The sequence below is a fragment of the Argentina anserina genome, chromosome 1 (assembly GCF_933775445.1).
Source record: "Argentina anserina chromosome 1, drPotAnse1.1, whole genome shotgun sequence".
NCBI classification, from domain to species: domain Eukaryota; kingdom Viridiplantae; phylum Streptophyta; class Magnoliopsida; order Rosales; family Rosaceae; genus Argentina; species Argentina anserina.
Window position 1 is genome coordinate 5,351,743 of NC_065872.1, and position 23,697 is coordinate 5,375,439.

Genomic DNA, 23,697 nt, shown 5'->3' on the forward strand with positions numbered 1-23,697 from the left:
CTCCGAATCCGAGTCTTTATATGTACGCTGTTTTTTTTTTTGGCTCTTTGATTGTAGTTATAGACAAGTCAGGACCTGATGTTCTACATTTGATCCAAAAATTATTTGATCAATTTCTTCTACCAATATAAACGGCACAGACCACCGTGATAATCGTCGTAATTAAATCGTTTTTTACCTGAACAATTTAAATTATAAATTTATTATTCAAGTGTGGACTAGCACATGGAGTTGTGATCTTCACTCTTCTGTCTCTCAAGTAAGTAAAAGCTGTGGTACTAGGTAAGTTAGTAGTAGATGAAAACCCAAATGGATGATTTGCGACCCGGATTCAGAAAGTAAACCGACCCACTAAACCGGGTCCGGAGCCAACCGCACGGAATCCAAATAGAATTGCAGTCGAGGCCAAAGCACAGACTGGTCAATACGTCGCGGTGTGAGAGAGAAAGAAAGAAGATGATGATCTCCGACGGAGTCGAAGACGAAGAGAAGTACCTCGCCGCCGGAATCGCCGGCCTTCAACAGAATGCCTTCTACATGCATCGCGCTCTGGTAAGCCTTTCGATTCTCCTCACCTCTCTGTGTAAAAATTCCACCACCTCGTTTCGTTCGCCCTCACGAAACCCTAATTCCTCTTTCAGGACTCGAACAATCTCAGAGACGCGCTCAAGTACTCGGCTCAGATGCTCTCGGAGCTCCGCACCTCCAAGCTTTCGCCTCACAAGTACTACGCGCTCTGTAAGTCTTTCACTGCTGTTCCTTCCTCATCGATCCAGTGAGATTGAATAAACTGTAGCCGCTTCGTTTTGCATAATGTGTTAGATTATTTGATTTGTGTGGTTTTGGATGGAAATGATGATGATGATGATGATGTATCAGATATGCGAGCTTTTGACGAGTTGAGGAAATTGGAGATGTTCTTCAAGGAGGAGGCTCGGCGCGGCTGCTCGATTATTGATCTGTATGAGCTTGTGCAGCATGCTGGAAACATATTGCCTAGATTGTAAGGCTCGATTTCGTTGCAGCCTTTACTTATCTGTTGTTCTTCTGCTCAGGACATGAATCATTTGTTTACTTATTTTCGGATACTAGAATTAGTTGGAGTTCAGTTAACTCTCTTGCCCACATTATATTTGTTTTCCGATCTTATTTCTTTGACATACTGTATTTCTGCTTGTTTGAAGTTTGGGTAGCATATTACAAGTTGAAAACGAGCTAGTACTAACCAGAAAAGTTATATATATGACCGAACGATTCTAAACAGTAAGTTATGGCCGACAAATTTTGAAAATTAAGTGTCAGTTCTAGTTTGATTGGTTATTTCTGTGTAATTTAGTTACATCGGAGTTGGTGGATTTGTGATGTTTCTCCTTTACCCGTTTATTTTTGACTGTAACGGACACATCTATAGTAAGTGAGTAGATAGAAGTTACTGCAGTAATGGAACTTAAGCAGTGGGATAAACAAGTTGGGAGAAAATAAGCGGGTAATTAGTAACTGATATTTGTGAATAATAAATCATAGCGCTGATATGAATTTAGGAAAAGAAAGTAATGAGTCGTAGCTATAGCATCACCATGATCTTATATCTGAATGTCATGTTCCTTGTCAGGTATTTACTATGTACAGTAGGATCTGTTTACATCAAATCTAAGGAAGCACCTTCTAAAGATGTCCTGAAAGATCTTGTGGAAATGTCGCGTGGCATTCAGAATCCTGTACGTGGGCTCTTCTTAAGGAGTTACCTTTCTCAAGTCAGTAGGGATAAGTTGCCTGATATTGGATCGGAGTATGAAGGGTAAGGAGATCTCATACTCATTATGGTTAACTTGTTATTGTGTCGGATGCCATGAATGTGATGGATTGAACTTGATTTCTGATATTCCTTGACTTGTGCAGCGATGCGGATACTGTCAGGGATGCTGTTGAGTTTGTTCTCCAAAATTTCACAGAGATGAACAAGCTTTGGGTGCGGATGCAACATCAGGTTGGTAGATACTCTTATGATCTCTCTCAGGTTTAGACATGCATGGGTACCACAATGCTTGCATGTCTTGAAGGTAAAATATGTCACCAGGGCATGATTTCTGGTCATGCAGGTGTTGTAGTGCTTGTGAGTCATTCATACTCTTAGCTGATCCTGAGTTGAGGCTTGCTATCGACCTTTGTGGTCTGCAGGGGCCTGCTAGGGAAAAGGAGAAACGGGAGAAAGAAAGGAGCGAGCTGCGCGATCTTGTAATATCACTATCTGATAACTGATTTCACGGCTAAATGTTGTGCACGTATAGTGTACACTTACAGAGGCTTCTCACTTGTTCCTTTAGGTTGGTAAAAACCTGCATGTCCTTAGCCAGATAGAAGGCGTTGATCTGGATTTGTACAAAGAAACTGTGCTTCCCAGAGTCCTGGAGCAGGTCTGGTTGATACCTATTTCTCTGTCCTATTACTATACTTTTGTATTGCTTATGATGCGTGATTACCTGCCCTACTATGAAAGTTGGAATCATCACCTGGAATTGATTAACAGGTTGTAAATTGTAAAGATGTGCTTGCACAGTTTTATTTGATGGATTGCATGATTCAAGTCTTTCCTGATGAGTACCACTTGCAAACTCTTGATATATTGTTGGGTGCTTGCCCCCAACTTCAGGTAACATCACATGGACAGACATCATTTTATATATTACTCTATTGCATTTTACACTTCCTTGCATTCATCGGTAATTTGCATAGATATTTGCCACTGAAGTGGTCAGTTGTCATTCTCACTTTCAGAGGTCTGTGACTTGCTGGCTCATTACAAGTGCAAGGCTAAACATGTAGAATTTCATAGGAAAGGAAGTAGAATGTTGTATCTCGCAGACTGTATTCAAATACTGTTATATTATCAGTTTCAAGAATTCAAGTAAAATAAGTTAATGTTAGTATAAAATATGTTGTAATTTAATGGGTATACCCTTCTAGAAAAACTTTTTTCGGCTGATTGATTTCGTTCAAGAATGTTGTCCCATTATGTAAATTTTGTTGTTTTGCAACAACCATCGTTCTTTTAATTAAATTATTATCTTTATCATCATTATTCTATTTTATTTTATTTTATTTCGTTTTATTTTATATTTTGTGAATTTCTGTTGTGCAGCCATCTGTTGATATCAAGACAGTGCTATCCCAGTTAATGGAAAGGCTTTCCAACTATGCTGCATCAAGCATAGAAGTGTTGCCTGAGTTTTTACAAGTTGAAGCATTTGCAAAACTGAGCAATGCCATAGGAAAGGTAAATCTTGGGTTCACTATGCTTGATCTTGTGGACTTTGGCTTCTCTACGCTTAAACGTTTGTTAATGGTATTCAAAGGCTAAACGGTTATGTGAAATGTTGCATCAGTGAATTTTGGTTGAGCCTAGTCATCATAAGTATAGTGTCCTCTAGTATGGTTCTTGTGGAAACTTCTATAGAATATCAGGAGTAGAGCTTCATGTGATGAATAAATTTGCTCCACACATCTAGAATAGAAAGTTGTTTTACACATTCATAGTTATTTGTAATGTGATGAGATTAACCAAGGTTAATTAAGCAGACTTTGTATCATTGAAGAGTGTTGAATGTGAACCTGGAGAATGTCACTTGGAATTAAATCAAACTCAAAGCACAGTCAACTGATTTGTGGCCTGAACCCAACTTAGTTGGACTTGCTTAAGATGAAAGTTGGGTGGACTGGAACCTGGTTGGTTAGTTTGACCTGGATTACTAGACAATGATTGTTAGGTTGCCGTAACTGTTGCAGTGAATTGGTGATTGGTTTATCTTGGACATAAGAGGGATCAGAGACTCAATCTTCTTGAGTCTAAGTCAGTCTCCAAAGAGTTGCTGCTTGATATGTTTATAGGGGTCAATAATTCAGATGTTGTGATATTCGTAATATCTACCCACCCATAATGTTCCTCTAATATAATGCAGGTGATTGAAGCACATGTTGACATGCCTGTAATCGGTGTCGTTACATTGTACTCGTCCCTTCTTAAATTCACTCTCCATGTGCATCCGGATCGTCTTGATTATGCTGATCAAGTGTTGGTATGTTCCCTCTGTGTAGTGCTTGCTTTTGTGTCAATACTTATATGTACACAGCATCCTTGTGGGCTCTTTGGTTCATTTTAGTTATAGCTGATTTAATGTATCCGATAACCTTGCAATAGCCAACTTAATTTCTATTGTCATAGATCCTAGCTGCAACTAGCCAAAATTGATCGCAGAATTTCCTTCTGTAAGAATGAGCGTTGCTTTCCCTCTGTTCACACTAGACGTAGTTCCAGGTTATTGTGCATATTAATACTTATTTATTATGGGATACTATTATATCTTAAATAGAAATGATTCAGCACTCGTCAGTGATGTAATATTTTTCTACTTTTGTTTTTCTCCAGGGGTCATTTGTTAAGAAGCTCTCTGGAAAAGGAAAAATTGAAGACAGCAGAGCAACAAAGCAAGTTGTTGCACTCTTAAGTGCCCCATTGGAGAAATATAATGATATTGTGACTGCTTTGAAGCTTACAAATTATCCCCGTGTCATGGAATTCCTTGATTCTGCAACAAATAAAGTCATGGCAACTGTTATTATTCAAAGCATTATGAAAAATACAACCCATATTTTAACTTCTGAGAAGGTTTGTGCTTACTCATTGTTTGGCCTATCCTTTCTGTTTGCTTCTCAATAACATTAAAGTTCTTTCTCTCTATTCATTCTTTGTTATTTTAATAGGTCGAGGCATTGTTTGAACTAATAAAAGGACTTATCGAGGATTTGGATGGGACACTTCATGACGAGGTGATATATATGTTACTCATCATGCATATGCTAATGATTCAAGATACTTCTCTACGGATAACTATTTTTTTTCTTCTTATGTTAAGTTTAAGTTATCCGATATTTTATTGTGTCAATACGTACTAATACAGTTGGGTGTACATCTTTCCTCCGAACTACAGGTTGATGAAGAGGATTTCAAAGAGGAGCAGAATTCTGTTTCAAGACTTATTCAAATGTTCCATAATGAAGATCCAGAAGAGATGTTTAAGGTATCTGATCTGTTTAGTACAAAAATTTGTTTGAGTCATCCTTGAATCATATTTTAAGAGAGCATCAGTTCGTTTTGATGCCATCCATAATTGCAGATCATATGTACTGTGCGGAAGCATATCATGTCTGGAGGACCAAAGCGCCTACCCTTTACTGTCCCTCCCCTAGTCTTTTCTTCTCTAAAGGTTTGGCCATCTACCCATATCTTGCAACAGTTGTATCAGCTGCGGAAAAGATAATCTTATCTTTTGTAAAAATGTTGGAGATCACAAATAGAATTCTTTAAAAGCTTTGAAACTTGTACCAAAATAAAGAAGGATTGTCCTTAATGTGGGCCCCACTTTTCCGGATCTTTTGTTCAGGGAATTTATGGAATTCTTCTAAATTGTAAGTGCGTGTTGGTTATTTATCTTAAATTTGCAGTTGGTCAGGCAATTGCAAGGAGCACGTGAAAATAAAGAAAATCCTTTTGGGGAAGAAGCATCAACTACACCAAAGAAAATTTTTCAGCTCTTGACTCAGGTAAATTGTCTTTGGTGTTAACCTCCATAAATTATTTAGTCAAAGTAAGGTATTGTTGTATTTATATATGAGCTTAGACTTCGATCTTTCTAAGCTGTCTTGTAAGGCTTCTGCTTATTGTTTCAGACTATTGAGACTCTGTTGAATGTACCAGCTCCGGAGCTAGCATTACGGCTGTATTTGCAATGTGCTGAGGTGTTTTGAGATTTCAGTTTATAAATTGATGAATACGTTGAAATCCTTGCACATGTTTCCATTGATTAAATGCCTAATTTTTTTTTGTTAATTAGGCTGCAAATGACTGTGATTTAGAACCTGTTGCATATGAATTCTTCACCCAAGCATATATACTGTATGAAGAAGAAATTTCAGTAAGTATCCCCTTGACTTGGGAGCTAATCATATTCGGTCTGTTTATATGCCACTATTTCAGTCAAACACCCAAATTTATATCTAATCTTTCTGGTTTGTAACTGAATTATATCAACTCTTTCTTGTTGGAGACTCTGTCTAAATTTTTTCTTGGCATGCATTGGCCGTATAGGATTCGAAAGCACAGGTAACTGCAATTCATTTGATTATTGGGACTCTCCAGAGGATGCATGTATTTGGTGTAGAGAACAGAGATACTTTAACTCACAAGGCCACAGGGGTAATCCTATTTGTAATTTTGTATTACTTTGTGAGCTTACTGTTATTTCTATTACCCTACTTACCGTCTTGTATTTCCGCAGTATTCAGCAAAGCTTTTAAAGAAGCCTGATCAGTGCCGAGCTGTTTATGCTTGTTCACATCTCTTCTGGGTTGATGATCAGGAGAACATGAAAGATGGGGAAAGGTGTGATTATCATGCATTTAGCTTTTATAACCAATAATTTTAGATGATTAGTCATGCTTATGCCTGTTGCACTTGACTTTCAATCATAATATAATATCTTCATTTTCCATTTCACCAGAATTTAAGCTTTTTGAACTTTTTTTTTCTAGTGTCCTTGGTGTTTTGTTGTATAATGTTCTTTGTACGAACTTCTATCCAGGGTATTGATTTGCCTAAAGAGAGCTTTAAGGATTGCAAATGCTGCCCAGCAGATGTCCAGTGCAACACGTGGTAGCACCGGATCAGCAACACTCTTCGTTGAAATACTGAACAAGTAATAGCTCCTGACCTGATTGGTACACCAAAGCTCAAATTTTCTATGAAAGAATATGGTCTGACTTATTTATGATTTCAGGTACCTTTATTTCTTTGAGAAGGGCAACCCGCAGATAACTGTTGCTTCTGTACAAAGCCTGATTGAATTGATTAATACTGAAATGCAAAGTGATTCAACCCCAGCAGAGCCGGCTACAAGTGCATTCTTTGCCAGCACAATGCGGTACATCCAATTCCAGAAGCAGAAAGGTGGCGCAGTTGGTGAAAAATATGAGCAAATCAAGGTGTGACTACTGGGATAAGGAATGTTAGAAATTTGAGAGCTGTAGATAAGTTTATCTTGCGGGTTCTGAACTCTTTTCAGTCTTTTGACTGTTTGTTTTGTCAAGAGAATCAAACGCGTGCTTTACCCCTGATGTTTACGCGGTTTAACGAGATTTCTGACTGGCATGAGCAGTCACTTACTTGAGAAGTTTGTATGCTGATCTTGCTATTACAGTGTACAACATATATCAAATTAGCTTTACTCTTGAGCTTTATTGTTGGTATACAAAGCTTAAGTGGTTAATAAATCAGTCTTCCCTTGTTGGGGAGTACCCATGCGTACTCTAATTTTGTTCATTTCAAGCAGTTTGAGAAACCTAAAAGTGGCTGTGATGAGGTCTTAACTATGGCTATTAAACTGTACCCGAAGAGAACAGTACTGGAGGTGAGTTACAAAGTTACAAATCACATTTTTTTTTTCAGAAGTTACGAACCATCAAAGGTCTAACTTCTCTTGCTTCGCTTATAATCTGAACAAACGAACTGGTGAGGGAAGTCGAGGATGTTAGGACGAAGATCTAGATACAAGTCTGACACCACAGCACCGCCAGAATAAAAAAAAAAACCTGCTGCCAGAATAAAAAAAAAAACCTGCCGACGAACCGGAGAAACTTTTCTTTCTGATTCTCTTTCACCACAGACCAACATGCTTCCGCTGAAATTAACGGTACGGTGCTTTGTACCTAGAACGTTTGTGCTTAAGATACTATTAAACCTATAAAATTTTGGCACTTCAATCCCAAGATTAAAATCCTGAATATCAAGATTTCTTGGTCCGTTTTGCATATTTTAGGTTTGTAAAACAGAGCCCCCTTAAAACATATGTAAATATCAGCTGATCTGAAAATTTTCTTTGTTCTTCCCCTACCATCCAACAACACTTTGAGGCTCTGTAAGAAGGCACATCCAGAAAACAAAGCCTTCAACCACAGCAATAGTGATAAATATAAACCGTGCCTACTGGGAGTCCAGCCTATTAATACATAAATGAAATCAAAACCACAGTTACGAATTCAGTTGGAAACCATACAATTCAACAATAAGAGATCACAACAATTCTAAGAATGCAACACCGAACCACCTGATGCTTCATAGAGATCTAGAGTATTGTTGGACAGGACAACTGACTGACTCCAACTTTCTTCACGACAAAAGGAAAAATATTAGGGGAGAGGAAGGGGACGGGAGGAGAATACAGGCAGAATGGATGGTCATTATCTCTTTACACCTATTTCCAATCACAATATGGAGCAACCCTTCTGCCCTTTCCCTTTCTTTTTCTTCTGCTTGGGAGGTTGAAGAACAACCCTTATGGCAGCATCGAACACCCCTTTTACATTCTGCAGTTACAATTCCACAGTTGTAGATGAGATGTCCAGGCATGAAAAAGCCTTTCACATAATGCAGTTATAAGTGCATAACTCAAGTACCTGCTGCGTTTTTGAACTGCACTCAATGTATGCTGGTGCTCCAATTAGCTTCCTGAGCTCCTCTCCCTGGAAGGGTTGAAAAAATTTAATATCACATATAAAGGGAAACAAAATACAGAAACAACAAAAATACAAGTCAATAACATTACTTGAGCAGTAGTAATAGGCACAGCACCCGGATGGTCAATAAAAAACTGCTTGTCATCCCGTAGATCTGCCTCATCAAAAAAAATTTTGAAAAAAAGAGAGTAAGAAGTGTCCTGGTTAAGACAATCATCAAGCACTGCCTAGAATCACCACTAATTAATAAATCTTGAGAGCAAAAAACTGAACCATTCCCAATATTCATCTCGAGCAAATCAGAAAGGTATACTCCAAAATGGCAGGAATTGGAAAAAGCATAACTAACGGTGAAAGCAATGATCATGCACTTGCACACACCTTTCCAAATAAAATCAAAGGTTTAAAAGAGAGAAATCTTTACCAAGCTTGGTTCCAACAAGAATGATTGGAACACCAGGTGCATAGTGCTTCAATTCTGGAATCCACTGGAAAATGAAATCAACATATTTGAAACTTATCAGCATATTTGCAGATCATCAATAGTAAAGCCAAAATGATCAGTATCTATTGACACAACATTATGTTTATGCTCACGTATGATATGGTACCAGTGTGTAGACAAAAACTGAAAGATAAATTTCATGATATAGAGGGACAACTCTAATGAATATACTAGAGAGAACATTCTCACCTTCTTGGACACATTTTCATAGCTGGCTTTGCTAATCAGGGAGAACGCCAGTATAAAAACATCAGCCCCACGATAACTCAAAGGTCTTAATCTGTTATAATCTTCCTGTCCTGTTCCACATAATACAAATTCAGGACCAGAAGAACGGGGGAAAGAAAACGAAAACGAAAATGAAATTGAAAAAAAAAACTAAACTAAGTGTATCTTACCAGCTGTATCCCACAACCCAAGGTTAACAGTGCTCCCATTGACGACCACATTTGCACTAAAATTGTCAAAGACAGTAGGCACGTAATCCTGTTTCCCAACAAAAGAAAAGGGTGATTAAATTTTACATCAATATGAAAGATTCTCTTACCCCCATACAATAACTTCATTCAACTTTCAGGCTATGCGATCACAACACCATATTACGAACTAGGAAATTTCAAATCAAACTTTCTTTTTGGTAAGGAAAATGAAATTCTAATATCCATGTCTAATAGGGTGAAATGGATGGAGCAATCTGACAGCACAAAAGCAAAAAAAAAACAAAAAAAAAGCCAGGAAAGAACATTGCACTTCTTATGGAACAACATGGTTCCAGATACAACACAAACATGGATGAATTAAGATCAACAGCAGAAACCAAGACTAATAACCCACATCATTTCTATTTTCATAACATTGAAAATATGAAAAATGAGACATAACTACTGAGCTCCCCCATTTGATCACCCTCCAAAAAACATTCCTTTTCGACCAAATCCAATGCCATTTCAATTCTGCTCTCTCAATTTTCTACCCAAACCAATCAAGCCTCATTACCAAGATCAAGCTACTGCATAAAATGCCTCAAAAATTAATGCAATCTCATTACCAAGATCAAGCTAAAGAAACCCAACCACAAAAGGAAGCAAATTTCAAGAAAAGTTGCACCAATTATAAAACTACCAAAATTTCCCATCATTTCCAAAGAACCAAACAAAATCAAAGGCCCCTCTTTTAATGAAAGAAACAAGCTTTGCAATCAATCTAATCATCCAAATCCAACACAGCCCCAAAGAAGAATCAAAGGGCCTCTGAAAACAAAAGAAGCAAACAAGAACAATGGGGGTGTGGTCTGAAACTCACGGTGGGGAAGGTGTTGCTGGTGTAGGAGATAAGCAGACACGTCTTTCCCACAGCTCCGTCGCCAACGGTGACGCACTTTATGAACCTCGACGCGCTCATTTTTCCCTTAGATTTTTTCCCAAATTACACAAGCCCAAGCCCCAGATCTTCACCTGAGGACCCCGATCTTCTTCTCCTCCTCCGCTTCAATCACACATCTTCCGATCCAACTGCCACAACCCACAATCTCAACCTCCCACGATCCCAACCCTAACCCCAGAATTGTTGCAGAGAGAAAAACGAAGGGAGAGAGATGTGAAAACTGAAAATGTGTGGGGAGCAAAATGTGGTTGGAGTTTGAGGAAACAAACAAAACACAAAGTTGCGAGCTTTTTTTTGTTTTTGTTTTCTTCTCTCTCTCTTTTTTGGCCGCGAAACTTTGCCGCTGGAATCGTTCGTTATAGCGAAACCGATTCTTCGCCCAACAAACAGAAAATATTATGTGGCTTTTTCTCCGTGATGATCGCCTGGACGTTTTTCCGGGTTATCGGGTCGGGTCTTAGCTCATTTGTGGTGTGTTTACCATCTTTCTTTCAAGGAAAATGTTAATTCGTCACACTTGTTGTATGCTTGAAAGTTGAAACCTTGTAATTTACATACATTTTATATCGTATTGTATTTGGAATAGCGTATATGTTAATGTTTTCGTGTGATGTATTTTCCTTTTTTGGTTTGGTGTACTTTGATATGGCAGCTGTGAAAAGATTGAGCTGAACAAATCCAATGCTACTTTTTGAGTTTATATTGTTGGAGCTTGCCTGGCTTGTAATTGAAGAAAATGATTAAATTCTAATCATGGAGAGTTCTTATATTTGGGGTTGATGAGGTTGGTTATGCCTGCAAACTCCTCCAACCACCTCAGCTGTCACCATTGATGAGCGAGCATACGTTGGTTGGAATGGATTAGGAAGAGTAGTGGTGCTACCCCACTTCAATGGAGGGTTTTTCTTGATAAGAAATTTGAGCTAATAGCCTAGTAGTAGTGTGTCACATTTCCCTTCCCTCTCTTCTAAGTTTCCTTATTCATGACTCAAAAGCTACCAAAGTGTCTTGTAATTGGTCTTGTGAAAATTGGTTGTTGTTACATAGCCTCTTTCTGTTGCCTCCCTGAGCTAATCTCATCATCGTGTCTCATGAACAGTCAGGGGGTCATGAGGCAATCAAAATCAGCCTAAGAAGACTTGTCCATCTCAGGTGGCTATATGAGAGGTACGATGATGGTGAGGACTTGGGTTTAAGAGTTTAATTTGTTACAGAGAGAGCATGCTTATACATTATATTTGTGTTGTTACTTGCTAGTTGCTAGTTAGTACACATGCATATTGAGTGAGTATATATGTGATCTTTCTAGCATTATTATTAGATTTCTACTCCTCAGTGCCTAACCAATAAATGTCTGCTCTTGAAAATTGGTGGCCAAACCATCCTTCATTGAGGACTTCTAATTTGAACAAAAGGTTGAATACTCGCACATACATGGTGGCCAAACCATCCTTCATATTTACTCGTATACGATTGATCTTGAATAAAACACAAGTAAATTGAAAGCTGGAGTGAAAAACAAGTCATCGAATGAGAAACAGAAAAACAGTTAGCATTACTCGTCACTCATATAACGATACAAGTTAACTGAGAAACAGTATGATTGAGTGGTTGACAGTTGATATTACAGAAAAATTAGTCATTTTTCAGTGAGATTTCACAGTAAAATTCATATTTCTGTTCATTCCTTTTTTGGAAATCATCTTTACCTTCCTCGAAGTTATTTCCTGGGATCCCCGCAGGCCCTTGGCTTTGATCTCCTGAGGAACTTCATGCCCTCCGCTGGCGTCCCCTGCTTACAAAATCAAGGAGGCACCTTTTGCGAGGGTTTGGTGTGACCAGTAAGGAAGAGAACAGAACAATAGAGACAGAGATGGGTATATGAATTGAAGAATTAACCAAGTGAATGAATGCATGGTAATGAGGAGTGGAGGAACGATGACAGAAAAACCAATTACTCGATAATCCTGTACTTCGAATAAAATGGAAAGAAAAAAAAATAGACAAGACAGGATTTAGTACAGGAGTTCAGAAAGTCTGAATTACAGACGATTCTTTCTCGTGGTTTGAGTGTGGTACAAATCAAGAACCAAAGCTAACCATTTTCAATTTGTATTCAACATCCATAGTTTGAACTCAATATCAATTTTTTCCAGATAATTGGATTTATTGTTTACAATATCCAACAATTTCTAAAATTACAGGTAAAGGCTATAAACTGTAAAAGACCAGTGAAGGCCATCTAACTAGGGGAAAAAGGAGTACAAGGTTGAGAGGACGAGAACAAAGATACAACAAAGGTTCAAAACTTGCACATAAATGATACTGGCATATGATCAATCACATGCAAATTAGGACTTGCAAAATGTGTGGAGTGTTTCATCCAGGGCTTTTCTATCATAGTCACCTGTGAAAACACAATTTCCCAAAGGACCCTTCAGAAGGATGAGCCTTAGTAATCCATCAGCTACCTTCTTATCAACCTGTCATATGAGGATTATAATTAAAATTGAGAGCATAAAAGGTACAGCAGATATATTATCATCCCAAGTTTTAATATCTCTAACAACACCATTCACTTACCGCCATCACAGCTTTGAACGTCTCCACTGTCACAGACTCAGGGGGCCCAATAGGTAGCTTGGCCTGTTTTATAATGTTATGAACTCGCTTCACAAGTGAATCATCAATCCAACCAAGGCGGTAGGACATATCAACAGCCATGACCTAAACATAGGAGATAATGTTCAGCACTGAAGATAGATTTTTTAGGAAACAAAAGTGAAAAAGTACAAGATCATTACCATGCCAGCTGCAACAGCTTCTCCATGGAACCAGTTTCCATAGCCGACCCCTGTTTCTATTGCCTGAAAAGACATGGTAAACAGTAACAGAGAATTATAGCTTGACCATTGTGTTAAACACTGGCAAAATCTTGGATTATAAAGAAAGAATTAGCTAGTCCAAGCAAAACTCACATGGCCAAATGTATGACCCAAATTCAAAGTTGCCCTCAGTCCACCTTCCTTCTCATCCAAGGACACAACCTCAGCCTTGTTTTCACATGAGCGCTTTATAGCATAAGCAAGAGCTTTTGGATCCCTGCAACAGACTATACAAATTAGTCACCAACAATCAAATAGACTAGATAAGAAAAATTGGTCACATCATACATTGTCAAAGCCTTTACCGCACCAAAAGATGTGGCCTAGTATCCAAATCCCAAAGGAAGTGTCTTCATGACTTTCTCCAGGAATTTTTTTTTTGTCCAAAACCATGATTTCACCCAATATCAGCACACAGTTTTTGGCAAAAAAATGCATCACTTTAATTTCTCACCAAAGTCTTCTCATTTGTAAATCATGACTTCTAAGCAATTTTAGAACTTATAGACCTTAAAAAACTCAACCTCATTTATATTTAAGATTGTTTCACATCGAAAAATCAGGAAAACTGTAAAAAAAAAATAAGGGTCATGTTTTTTAGGTCTATCACTGGGGTAGCTCCAAAAATATAACTTTTGAGATATTATGGCACAAGAAACTTTCAATAAAAAAAAGGGTGATGGAATCACTAGTGAAATCCCAGAAAGAATTTATTTTCTTATGCCACCTGAACTACAAGTATATAAGAAATATGCATAATGAATCTGGAAAGTTCCCTGTTCTGTAATGTGAATTTTATACCTTGCTATCAATGAGTCCATATTCCTCTCCTGCCACTCAAAAAATTCTGCATCTCTAATAAGTCCGTACTTAATGACTTCAGCAAGCCCTGATGCCAGTTCCCTATCTGGTAATGTATTAAGTGTGTCTGTGTCGATAAGCACACACTGGGGTTGGTAAAAAGCACCTATCAAGTTCTTCCCAAGAGGATGGTTTATCCCAGTTTTACCCCCAACAGAAGAATCAACCTGCACGCCAAACAATATCAAACACATTAGAAATGCTGAACAGAAGTTCATAATTCATAACAAACAAGATATCATTAGTGACAGACCTGTGCCATAACAGTTGTTGGAATCTGAATGAAATTAACACCGCGAAGGAAAGAAGCAGCAGCGTAGCCACACATGTCACCGACAACACCACCTCCAAGAGCAACAAATGTACACCGCCGGTCTAGTCTTGACTCAATGGCCTTGTCAAACACTTTCATAAGAGTATCCTACCAGTTCAAGAAAAACATCATTACTCATAGTTCAGCCTCCAATATACCACCTAAATGACCAAAGTCTAAATCAAAACATTCAGACACTCACCATGTCCTTGTACTTCTCCCCATCTGGTAAAATCACACTCTCAACCGTAACATTCGGATTATCTTTCGTCAACGCATCAACAACCTTGTCCAAATACAAGGGCGCAACTGTGGTGTTTGTCACCACCAGAACTCTCTTTCCATGAACATGCCTACATTGAATTCAAAATCAAATCATAAGTACAAACACAACCCCCCAAAAACCACACTAGGCCAATCACTCGAGTAAAGTTTCAATCTTTACATCTTTACTTGTTAGAACTTCAAGTTTTAACCTTGGCTAGTTTTAAACCACAGCAACCAATAGAATCAACTACCCTAAATTTTATCTCAGCAAATTAATCACAAAGCAGTAAAATTAATCAACTCCAACAGCATCTGGATATATAGAAACAACTAAATTTACTATACACCATGGTAAAAAAGTTAAGAAGATAAATTTCAGAAATGAAACCTTTGAAGAAGCTCGGGTTGATCGAGAAGTCCGGAACCAATGTAAATCGGGTAGCTCCGAGTACCCAAATCGACGTCCACAACCTCCATCGCCGCCGGACCCGTTTTACTCGGCGGCTGATCCACCACCTGAGCCGATGTCGCCATTATCTTCGCCTTGGACTTGGCTACACTCAGCTTAACGGAGCAATTGGAAGCGAACGAGGACCGGAGAGCGGCGACGCCGTGGGTGTGTGGCCGAAGAGAGAGCTCGGAGGGGTTGGAGAGGGAGGCTTTGGCGGCGGGCTTGGTGGAGAGGGAGATGGAGAAGGGGTTGGCTGTGGAGGCCATGGGAGTCGGGTCACGGGTGTCAGGGTCGGGTCGGGTTTTGGGTCGGAGAGTTGGTGTGAGTGTGACGTTGTGATTGTGAAGAAGAGGAGGGAAGAAAAAGAAGAGGGAAGGCGTTTTGGGGGGTTAGGTGGGTGCGGCGGTAATTTGAGAAGGTTCGGTAGGACGATTTTCTCGTGAGAAGTTATAAACGACTTGTCACAATTTTGATTTATGGTTAAGTTCAGTAGAGAGGGTTTTGTTGGAGACGGCTCCATTGCACTGTCGTGGAATGAGAATTTTTGTAGGTTAGTCGATCCAAGACTGAATTCATTATTTTTTTTGGAGAAAAACAAGTTTGGTGCAACTAATAAACCCTCGAAGTAAAAAAGTTGATTTCCAATATGTTTATCGAGAAACCGAGAATGCCACACATACAATATTGTTATGGTAAAATTGAGTTCGAATTGAAGATTTATCAGTGAGTCTCATCAGACAGGGATACGTTTTGTTCATGTTCACAACTTGATTCATACTAAAGAAGAAATAACTTGATTCAATTAGGCACATGAGTTTTTAAACGCATCCATTTGTTGATGATTAACTTCATATGATATAATAACAATCTCTTTTCTCATGTTCTTAATTAGCCACCAAATGTAATAGTTAGATTGAACCCTAAGTTCTGTGCATAGTTTGAAAGGTTGTCATAACTGTACGATTGGGGGATCCCTCATATTATCAACATGTAATTACCGAAAGGTCAGACACACAAGTTGAGCAACCAAACCAACAGTTCAGCATACGACCCAGCTGCCAAATTTCTTATTTAAGTACATCAACAAGTCGAGTAATCACTTCAGTTCCTACAACAAATGGCGTTTAATCTCAATATTATCTACAAGGATTAATTGTATAACAACAAGTAAGGCTCCAAAGTACAAAAGATCAGTAATTAAACTAGCTAGCCAGAGTTTTTCTTGCTTCTCAAGTTTTCCTTGAGCAAAGCAAACTTCTTCTTGCACTGATTAGCAGTCTTCTCAGAAAACAGCAGCAGCAACTTGCTCCCACCGCGCACCGCCGGTTAGTTCCTTTGGAACAATCTTCATCGCCTGAATCAGTGCCCTTTCTTGGTCAATGGACCACACATCTTCCTGCTCCGCACTACTTGACGTTGATCCACTTGCAGACTTTGGATCATTAGAAGGAGGTGAAGGAGAACTTGTACTAGAACCAGTTGGTGACATTGATACACCTTCTACTTCTATTCTTGTCGTGAGCGGCGAGTCAATAGATTTCGAAGGCTTCCTCTTCTCAAGAAAAGAATCAAAAGCTTTGTAAGCTTTGTTATCATCATGTTTTTTGAGTAGCACTGTCTTCATTGCCTTGAGAACTTCCTCCACAGATCTTCCGGTACCAATGTATTCCGATACCACTTCCCACCTTCGCGGTGTTCCTTTTGGAAATTTCACCATCCCTTTCCTCAGTAGCTCAATCTCTTATTTTCCCCAAGGTTTCTCCTTAACACTACCTGATCTATCACTTTCATTTTTCTTTTGTGTCTGTTGTTGAGTACTACTTTCGTTCTTCTGATCATCTTCCTCTCTCGTGATCTCACTTACAATTTTCCCCAACCGGTCCATTAGTCTTTCAACTTTTCCCTCTTCAATTGTTTCACATACATTTCGAAGCTTCTCAACATCAAACCACAAGCAAAGCCTTTCCACATCATCCTCCTTAAGACCATGCAACCCTAATGAGAGTGTTCGAAAAAGACTCATTTCCTTCTTCAAGAGTTTCCTCTCCCTCTCTTTAACCTTTTTCTGCTCCAAAGCCGCTTCGCAGCTCTCTTCTCCTCCTCCTCCTCTCTCCGCCGCCTCTTATCTTCAGCTGCTTTAGCCGCTGCCTTATCGTCCGGATCCTTCATCATTTGCTTTTCCATCTTTTTCCTCTCCTTCTCGGCTATCCTCCTCCTTCCTCCTCAATATCCTCGGGTCTTTACCATATGCATTGTCAACGAGTCTCCTAATGCGAATGTTCTTAGCCCACTCTCTATCACGTTTATATTGGTACGTATCAGTGAAGTCTCTGTTGCTTTTGAAGCTGTACCAAAACTCATAGAACTTGTCCACTTTCTCCATCGCACTTCCCTCATTCCCTAACCCCGGCACCGGTTTGTTAACTGACCATCGCGCATTTCTCTCGAAAACAGGACCAAACACCTTGAAGAAATCTCCCGGAGCACAGTCAGTGGGGATTTCGTCGTCCACATCATCATCCGCTTTACGATGCTGATGATGATGATGATAATGAGAATCTTCGGCAGGAGTTCTGGCATAGCTATCAGTAGCACTCTCACCAGAGCTATAGATTCTTGCCGAGTCGTAGTTTCGTCTCTGGACCGGATCACTCAAGACTTCATATGTTGCTACAATTTTTCTTTTGAGATATTAGAAGAAAACTAAATTTATTACTAGTGTTATACAAAAATTTATACTGTACTTATGAATTTTACAGTTATGAGCTAGTTATATATGATATTCTTAGTTATATTATTAGTTACATATTCTGCTTTGGAACGACAGTGTCCCTTACGCCTTCTTAGTAAGGTATGTTGGTATGCATCTACAGCTTGTTGTTTGCTGCCACGGGCACCCATTATCATTCATGTGGGAGAAGAATGAGATATAAGTTGTGTCTACAATAGCAAAACCCTCAGCTGGGTTAATAGTATCGTAAATTAGGAATCCTACTAGCGTGTGTGTGATTGTGCGTATACATAATAATGAGTAGGGCAAAACTTCACTTTTTATCGTCAGTATCAACACAAAATATTTTCCTTCTCTATCCCTAATTAATTAAGCTTATAGGGAAAGCTTGAAAACTATTGAATAACATTTTCTTAGATAAGAGAAGGGGAAAATTATAACTTAATAAATGAGGGAAAATGAAGATCTTCCTTGCAATCTCAGTCACTAAACTCTAACATCATCGATCGATGAGTTGATCACCAAATTCAATTCGTTCATGTTATTCTCTCAAGTACGCAACTCGTTTATTACTGTTTGTTCAACTTGAGATTTAATATAATTTTAAGATCGGTAGTAAAAGAATCATAAATTGTTGTTGGCCACTCACGTTCGTTTGGATGATCTAAATATTTGCTAACCAATATTTCTCTCAACGACAACATTAGAGTTCAGCCAAAAATTATGAGCCCCATTTCAAAGATGCAGCATAGAAATAGTACGATTCTAGCCGGACTAGGGTTCTAGATAAGAATGATGTGAGTACTAGCACATATCAAGTTCAATGAGAGTTGTTCGAGGTTAATCCATGAAGTATTATAAATAAATGCTGCGCTTAGCATCCAAAGCTGTGTATTTATAATCTTCTCAAATCCTACGAAATTAGGATACTAGCAGAAGAACTAAAGCTTGTACGATTACATTTGTACATAGAAGAGTATGCTATGCGTATTATCACTACAACCATTTAATTTAAGTTAATAGATGCATTTATAACATCATACTCACGCCTCATATTGTCTTTTAATTTTTAATTTTTTTAATATATATATTTGGCTGGGTATTTACTTGACCGTCTCGATCAGTCTTCACAGTACAAATTCCCCAAAACCCCGCGAATTTTCGAACCCTCGAAACCAAACCCTCTCTACATTTCAAGCCATTTCCTCCTCTCCTCTATTACACCTCACCTCCTAAACGCACCGTTTCCGTTCCCAAAGCCTTCAAACTCTTCCTCCTTCAACCTTCTCACGAAACCATGGAGCTTCACGCTAAAGGATCCGTCCCTTCAAAAGCCTAGGAAATTCAGGTCTTCTATCTCCGATGGGGAAGCGGAGCTCTCTGGTGGTCTTGTCGTCCGACGACGAGGATCCCGATCTTTCTCTGAGCTCCAATCGTACAAGTACAAGGTCGTCGGCGGCGGCGAGGTTGATCTCTCCGGCTCCGGCGAAGAACCCCGGCCGAGCGAAGAAGGCTCGGGGTTTGAGTTCTCGCTCTAGCTTGGGCTCGGTGTCCACTAATTGGGATGAGGTAATGATTTGGGGATTTCTTTCGGTTAGTTTTGAATTTTTACTGTTGAGTTCAGTAAGAAATTAGCTTTGGGAATCTGATTTGGGGTTTTCATCTGACGCAGGTGAAGTTGTCGTTTGGAGATTTTGATGAAGAGTTCGGTGGTTCCGAGGTACCTGCTGGTATGCCAATTGCTGAAGTTGTAGTTTTTGGATCTCGGTTTCATCTGCTTTCTGTCATTTTTAGTGATGCTTAGCTTACCTGTCTTTTATTTGCTTATTGTTGCGTAATTGTCATGGTCTTCTTTTGTAATTTGAGTCCTGATGTGAAACCTTGAGTTGGTGTTACATTGTATTGTAAGTTTGTAACTATACAACTGATACAGTGATATAGTCAGCCAAAAAGTTTTGTTTGAGCACCAGTGTCGAGTTCTGTTTAATTTGGGTAGAGCTGAATGGGGGTGGAATTGTGAATCAGGTTCTGGAAGGAGCAATGTGCAGGAGTTATGGGTTGAGAAATACAAACCCCGATCGATTGAGGAGCTTGCTGTTCACAAGAAAAAGGTAGAACTGATTGGCTTGGCTTTGCAAAATGTGATCGTGTTGCCGCTGTAGTGGTTTTAATTTATTTCTTCATTTTTACAGGTTCAGGAAGTTAAGGGGTGGTTTGAAGAGAGATTGACGAGTTCAAAGGTTGTTGGTCATCAAAGTTTCTCATACCATATAGATGTTAATTTTCCTTTAGAGATTAATATCCAAATCAAGTTTGACTTGAACTGAAAACACCAAGGCATTGGTAGACTTCTTTAGTTAGTTGTTCAATTACTGATAATAACAATTTAGTTTAGTTGTTTAACTTATGTTATGCAATTGCCTTTTTTCCATCCAGGTCGTTTTCATTTCTAAAATTTTATGCTGAAGTTTATTTTTAAATCTAATTGAAAATAATTTGTTTCTCTGTTTATTTTTTCAATATTTGCAATTCATTGTCTTTAATTTCATGTACGTTTTTCCTTACAACTTACAGGGTGAATCTAGGAATCATACTCTTGTAATCACGGGGCCAGCTGGAGTTGGAAAATCTGTATGTGGTCCACTTTTCATTCATTCTATAGTTCTTGATTTCTCGAGTTCAATTGTTTGACTGGTGTATGATGTTCATTTGTGAGAGTATGCAAAATAGTGCTTCATTGATTTCTCCAATCTGTTTGGCAGAAATTTTGAAGCCAAATGTCCACGTGAACTTAATTAATGGGCTTTAAACCTGCCTCATTATCTTGTCAAATTTTTAAGTTTCTGCTGCATATAAGTTATAAAAGTAGAGTAACTGTGATGTAATCTGACTGCTGAGAGTCTTATGGTTTGTAGGTTTTAGTTGTTTGCCTCAGCCACGAGTTAACTTTGTTTTGCTGCTTTACTTTTCAAAAAAGATGCATGGCAGTACTGTAATGTAATGAGTTTTGCAATGTGCTTCTCGAAAGAACTGTCTAGTACCAAGCTCCATTATTTCCTCATTATTAAGAAATTTTGGTTCCTTTCTTCTTGTAGGCAACTGTTCATGTTATTGCATCAGAGCTTGCTGCTACGTTGTGTGAATGGAAAACGCCAACTCCAGTAGTTTGGCAAGAACATCTATATAACTCTAGTACAGGTAGAGTAAATTCTGTCCATGGAGTTACGGGGACTAGTAAATGATTAGAATTTGACCATTTTAATGGAGGCTTTACTGTTTCTGGTATATTGGATTCTAGGAGTACAATACGTGTCCAAGTTGGAGGAATTTGAAAATTATGTGGAGCGAGTACGAAAGTATGGTTTGCTTCCATCATCACGTGAGGGTTCAAAGTCATCAATCATATTATTAATAGACGATCTTCCGGTGACAAATGGGAAAGTTGCTTTTCAAAGACTTCAAAGTTGTTTGCGCCTTCTTGTGCAATCAACTCGTACACCAACTGCTATATTGATCACCGACCATGGTAAAGCTGATTCAGAAGATCACACCGCTACTTACTTGGATGAACTTCCACTATCACTTCATAGTGCTGGGGCTTGTAAGGTCACTTTCTCAGACATTTAGTTTGTTTATTTTTTTAATATTATAGAAGTGTTTTTGAGGCTACTACTGAATACGTATTTATTTCAAACTATGTTTGGAAATTTCAGGTCTCCTTCAATCCTATAACATCTACATCCATAAAAAAAGTACTGTCTAAAATCTGTAAAGAAGAGCAGTGTAATGTGACTGCTGAACAGGTTGATCTAATTGCAAAAGCAAGTGGAGGTGACATAAGAAATGCAATTACATATTTACAGTTCTTCTTTCTGAAACCATCGGAGTTGCATTCACTTCCTTCATTGGTTTCTCCTCCCAGTTATGCTAGAGGGAAACAAACATCCTTGTATGCTAAAGGGAAATCAGATATGGTAACCACTTTGGGTGATAGTTATTCCTCACAATTTGGAAGAGATGAAACACTTTCTCTATTCCATGCCCTTGGGAAGTTTCTGCATAACAAAAGAGAGACTGAAGATATAATGGAATTGGGTATGTTGACTCAAGTCATATGTAGCTTTGAATTGTTGATCTATTAGTTTCCTAGTGTATGCATGGGGGGAGGTTCAATTATGCTTGAGATGTGGCATTTGAGCTTATGCTTTTGTTTTGTAGATGGAGCTGCATTTCATGTGCGAGAAGGTCTGTCTAGACTACCGCTGAAAATGGATGCTCCAGAAAAGATTCTTTGTCAAGCACATGGACAAGCTAGGCCTATTGCCGATTTTTTACATGAAAATGGTGATATTTCGTTACCTAGATGTTGTAACTTGATGTTAGGACAAGTATTATGTCTTTTTCATACATGGATACAAAGTGCACGGACAGGATACAAGTATATGAGAGGGAAAATGGCTGGCAGCATGCCTTTTTCTTCTTCTTTTTTCATAAGATTGTTGATGCTTTCCAACTCTTGCACACAATTGTCTTGCAGTTCTCGATTTCGTGAGTGAGGAGGCAATGGATGATGCCTGGTTAGTTGCTTCATATTTAAGTGATGCAGACTTGCTGCTTGCCACTTTTCGCGGAATGTTGAGTAGGCAGTATGAGGCGGAAAATGTTCTACAGTCAGCCGGTGCGTCAGTTGCCGTTCGTGGTGTTCTATTTGGAAATTTCCATCCATCGCCGTCCAGGTAATATATATACGCCTCTCCTCATCCTACTGCATGAGCAAGGACAAGTGCACTTTCAGAATGATAAGATCTTGATTTCTTACAAGCATGCAGGTGGCATGCTGTTCGGCGGCCCAAGCTCTGGCAGGTTGAGAAGTCAACATTTTACAACAAGGTTGTTTTTTTTAAGAGTTTACCCCTTTGTACATGGCATTCTGTTTTTAAGACAAGCATAAATGTACTTGTTATGCTGAAATAATTGAAATTATTCAGTCTGTACAAGTACTAAACATGAAATGGTGATGCTAATGGTTATATTTTTCAATAAAAGATCACTGGAATTCTTTCTCCTTTTGGTAGGGGATGAATGATTTTAGTTCTAACCAAATATTTCCTGGCATGTTTTGCCACAATATCTATACTTCTGGCTACAAAACTGTTCTAGTCAAAGATGGGATTAGCTTGTTTAAAATTGATATGTTTGAAAGTCTTGCATTACCTGACAGTCAGGGTTGAGTTTATCTGCTTACCGTAGTATAGTCCAGATGATATTCAAGGTATAAACTGGTCTCCATTTTAGTATTTTACTGACCATGGTACTTATGACTTGCAGAAGGAGATGATCAATCGGAGATATGGTGCTTACAGTGGAACATGTTCATCAGCTTTGACGGTTATGGCTACTGAGTACACGCCTGTATTTAAATGGCTTGGATTCAGGGCACAGGAAGGTCTTGAAGACAATGTTGAAAGGATGAATTTGGGCGATGATGAAAGGGAAATCGAAGACGATATAGAAGAATGGTAGGGAATAGTGTTGGAAGCAATAGAGCTTAGTAAGCAATCTAGGTTAAGATTCGCTTGGTTTTGTGAAGTTGCTGCAACCAAAAAGAAATTACCGAGAGTGCATGCAATGCTAGATTTTGGTTGTCTCAGTTCTTTGTACAGTTACTAATTGAAGTTCTATACTCTAGAGCTCCATTTTAGGAGTTGCTGTGTGAAATCATTCTTTTGAGTCTGT

The 23,697-nt window shown here is 38.7% G+C and overlaps 4 protein-coding genes and 1 pseudogene across 5 annotated transcripts; 2 read left to right on the plus strand and 3 right to left on the minus strand.

Moving 5' to 3' along the window:
- Positions 1–454: 454 nt before the first annotated feature.
- Positions 455–7,284, plus strand: LOC126804994 (vacuolar protein sorting-associated protein 35A-like). Of its 2 annotated transcripts, XM_050532079.1 has the most exons (21): positions 455–552; positions 642–738; positions 880–1,003; positions 1,613–1,798; positions 1,900–1,987; positions 2,179–2,235; positions 2,325–2,414; positions 2,528–2,650; positions 3,140–3,274; positions 3,957–4,073; positions 4,424–4,663; positions 4,759–4,824; positions 4,986–5,075; positions 5,172–5,261; positions 5,500–5,598; positions 5,725–5,793; positions 5,889–5,969; positions 6,143–6,250; positions 6,333–6,436; positions 6,636–6,749; positions 6,831–7,284. In XM_050532079.1, exons 1-21 carry the CDS (start codon positions 457–459, stop codon positions 7,039–7,041), a joined length of 2,385 nt encoding a protein of 794 aa, XP_050388036.1. In that variant the 5' UTR covers positions 455–456; the 3' UTR covers positions 7,042–7,284. The 2 variants fall into 2 exon arrangements, with proteins under 2 accessions (XP_050388036.1, XP_050388037.1); XM_050532080.1 differs by lacking the exons at positions 455–552; positions 642–738; positions 880–1,003; positions 1,613–1,798 and having other exon boundaries at positions 1,929–2,060.
- Positions 7,285–7,911: 627 nt separating this feature from the next.
- Positions 7,912–10,781, minus strand: LOC126799094 (rac-like GTP-binding protein ARAC1). The gene is made up of 7 exons (XM_050526217.1): positions 10,373–10,781; positions 9,469–9,556; positions 9,260–9,369; positions 8,990–9,053; positions 8,655–8,719; positions 8,506–8,571; positions 7,912–8,415 (listed from the first exon to the last, which is right to left on the minus strand). Exons 1-7 carry the CDS (start codon positions 10,469–10,471, stop codon positions 8,314–8,316), a joined length of 594 nt encoding a protein of 197 aa, XP_050382174.1. The 5' UTR covers positions 10,472–10,781; the 3' UTR covers positions 7,912–8,313.
- Positions 10,782–12,555: 1,774 nt separating this feature from the next.
- On the minus strand, positions 12,556–15,576 carry LOC126799075 (3-dehydroquinate synthase, chloroplastic). Its single transcript, XM_050526193.1, has 8 exons — positions 15,168–15,576; positions 14,715–14,865; positions 14,453–14,620; positions 14,140–14,366; positions 13,432–13,555; positions 13,258–13,320; positions 13,037–13,180; positions 12,556–12,936 (listed from the first exon to the last, which is right to left on the minus strand). Exons 1-8 carry the CDS (start codon positions 15,494–15,496, stop codon positions 12,805–12,807), a joined length of 1,338 nt encoding a protein of 445 aa, XP_050382150.1. The 5' UTR covers positions 15,497–15,576; the 3' UTR covers positions 12,556–12,804.
- Positions 15,577–16,436: 860 nt separating this feature from the next.
- Positions 16,437–18,131, minus strand: LOC126800448 (uncharacterized; annotated as a pseudogene).
- A 1,054-nt stretch (positions 18,132–19,185) lies between these two features.
- LOC126799065 (cell cycle checkpoint protein RAD17) lies at positions 19,186–23,694 on the plus strand. The gene is made up of 12 exons (XM_050526184.1): positions 19,186–19,530; positions 19,634–19,691; positions 19,987–20,072; positions 20,154–20,201; positions 20,536–20,592; positions 21,057–21,159; positions 21,260–21,567; positions 21,675–22,056; positions 22,180–22,305; positions 22,499–22,697; positions 22,791–22,851; positions 23,290–23,694. The coding sequence occupies exons 1-12, from the start codon at positions 19,324–19,326 to the stop codon at positions 23,482–23,484; spliced, it is 1,830 nt and encodes a 609-aa protein (XP_050382141.1). The 5' UTR covers positions 19,186–19,323; the 3' UTR covers positions 23,485–23,694.
- Positions 23,695–23,697: the final 3 nt, after the last annotated feature.

Excerpts from the sequence above, each read along its gene's own strand:
- LOC126804994 (XM_050532079.1), top strand. The coding sequence starts at position 457 with ATGATGATCTCCGACGGAGTCGAAGACGAAGAGAAGTACCTCGCCGCC. Across the intron at positions 5,599-5,724 it reads TTTTTCAGCTCTTGACTCAG|ACTATTGAGACTCTGTTGAA; the intron begins GTAAATTGTCTT and ends TTATTGTTTCAG. Across the intron at positions 6,750-6,830 it reads TTCGTTGAAATACTGAACAA|GTACCTTTATTTCTTTGAGA; the intron begins GTAATAGCTCCT and ends TTATGATTTCAG.
- LOC126799094 (XM_050526217.1), bottom strand. The coding sequence starts at position 10,471 with ATGAGCGCGTCGAGGTTCATAAAGTGCGTCACCGTTGGCGACGGAGCT. Across the intron at positions 8,572-8,654 it reads TGCCTATTACTACTGCTCAA|GGAGAGGAGCTCAGGAAGCT; the intron begins GTAATGTTATTG and ends CAACCCTTCCAG. Across the intron at positions 8,416-8,505 it reads GCAGTTCAAAAACGCAGCAG|AATGTAAAAGGGGTGTTCGA; the intron begins GTACTTGAGTTA and ends TTGTAACTGCAG.
- LOC126799075 (XM_050526193.1), bottom strand. The coding sequence starts at position 15,496 with ATGGCCTCCACAGCCAACCCCTTCTCCATCTCCCTCTCCACCAAGCCC. Across the intron at positions 13,321-13,431 it reads TGGGTCATACATTTGGCCAT|GCAATAGAAACAGGGGTCGG; the intron begins GTGAGTTTTGCT and ends ATGTCTTTTCAG. Across the intron at positions 13,181-13,257 it reads AAGCTGTTGCAGCTGGCATG|GTCATGGCTGTTGATATGTC; the intron begins GTAATGATCTTG and ends TCCTATGTTTAG.
- LOC126799065 (XM_050526184.1), top strand. The coding sequence starts at position 19,324 with ATGGGGAAGCGGAGCTCTCTGGTGGTCTTGTCGTCCGACGACGAGGAT. Across the intron at positions 20,073-20,153 it reads TTGCTGTTCACAAGAAAAAG|GTTCAGGAAGTTAAGGGGTG; the intron begins GTAGAACTGATT and ends TCATTTTTACAG. Across the intron at positions 20,593-21,056 it reads CAGCTGGAGTTGGAAAATCT|GCAACTGTTCATGTTATTGC; the intron begins GTATGTGGTCCA and ends TTCTTCTTGTAG.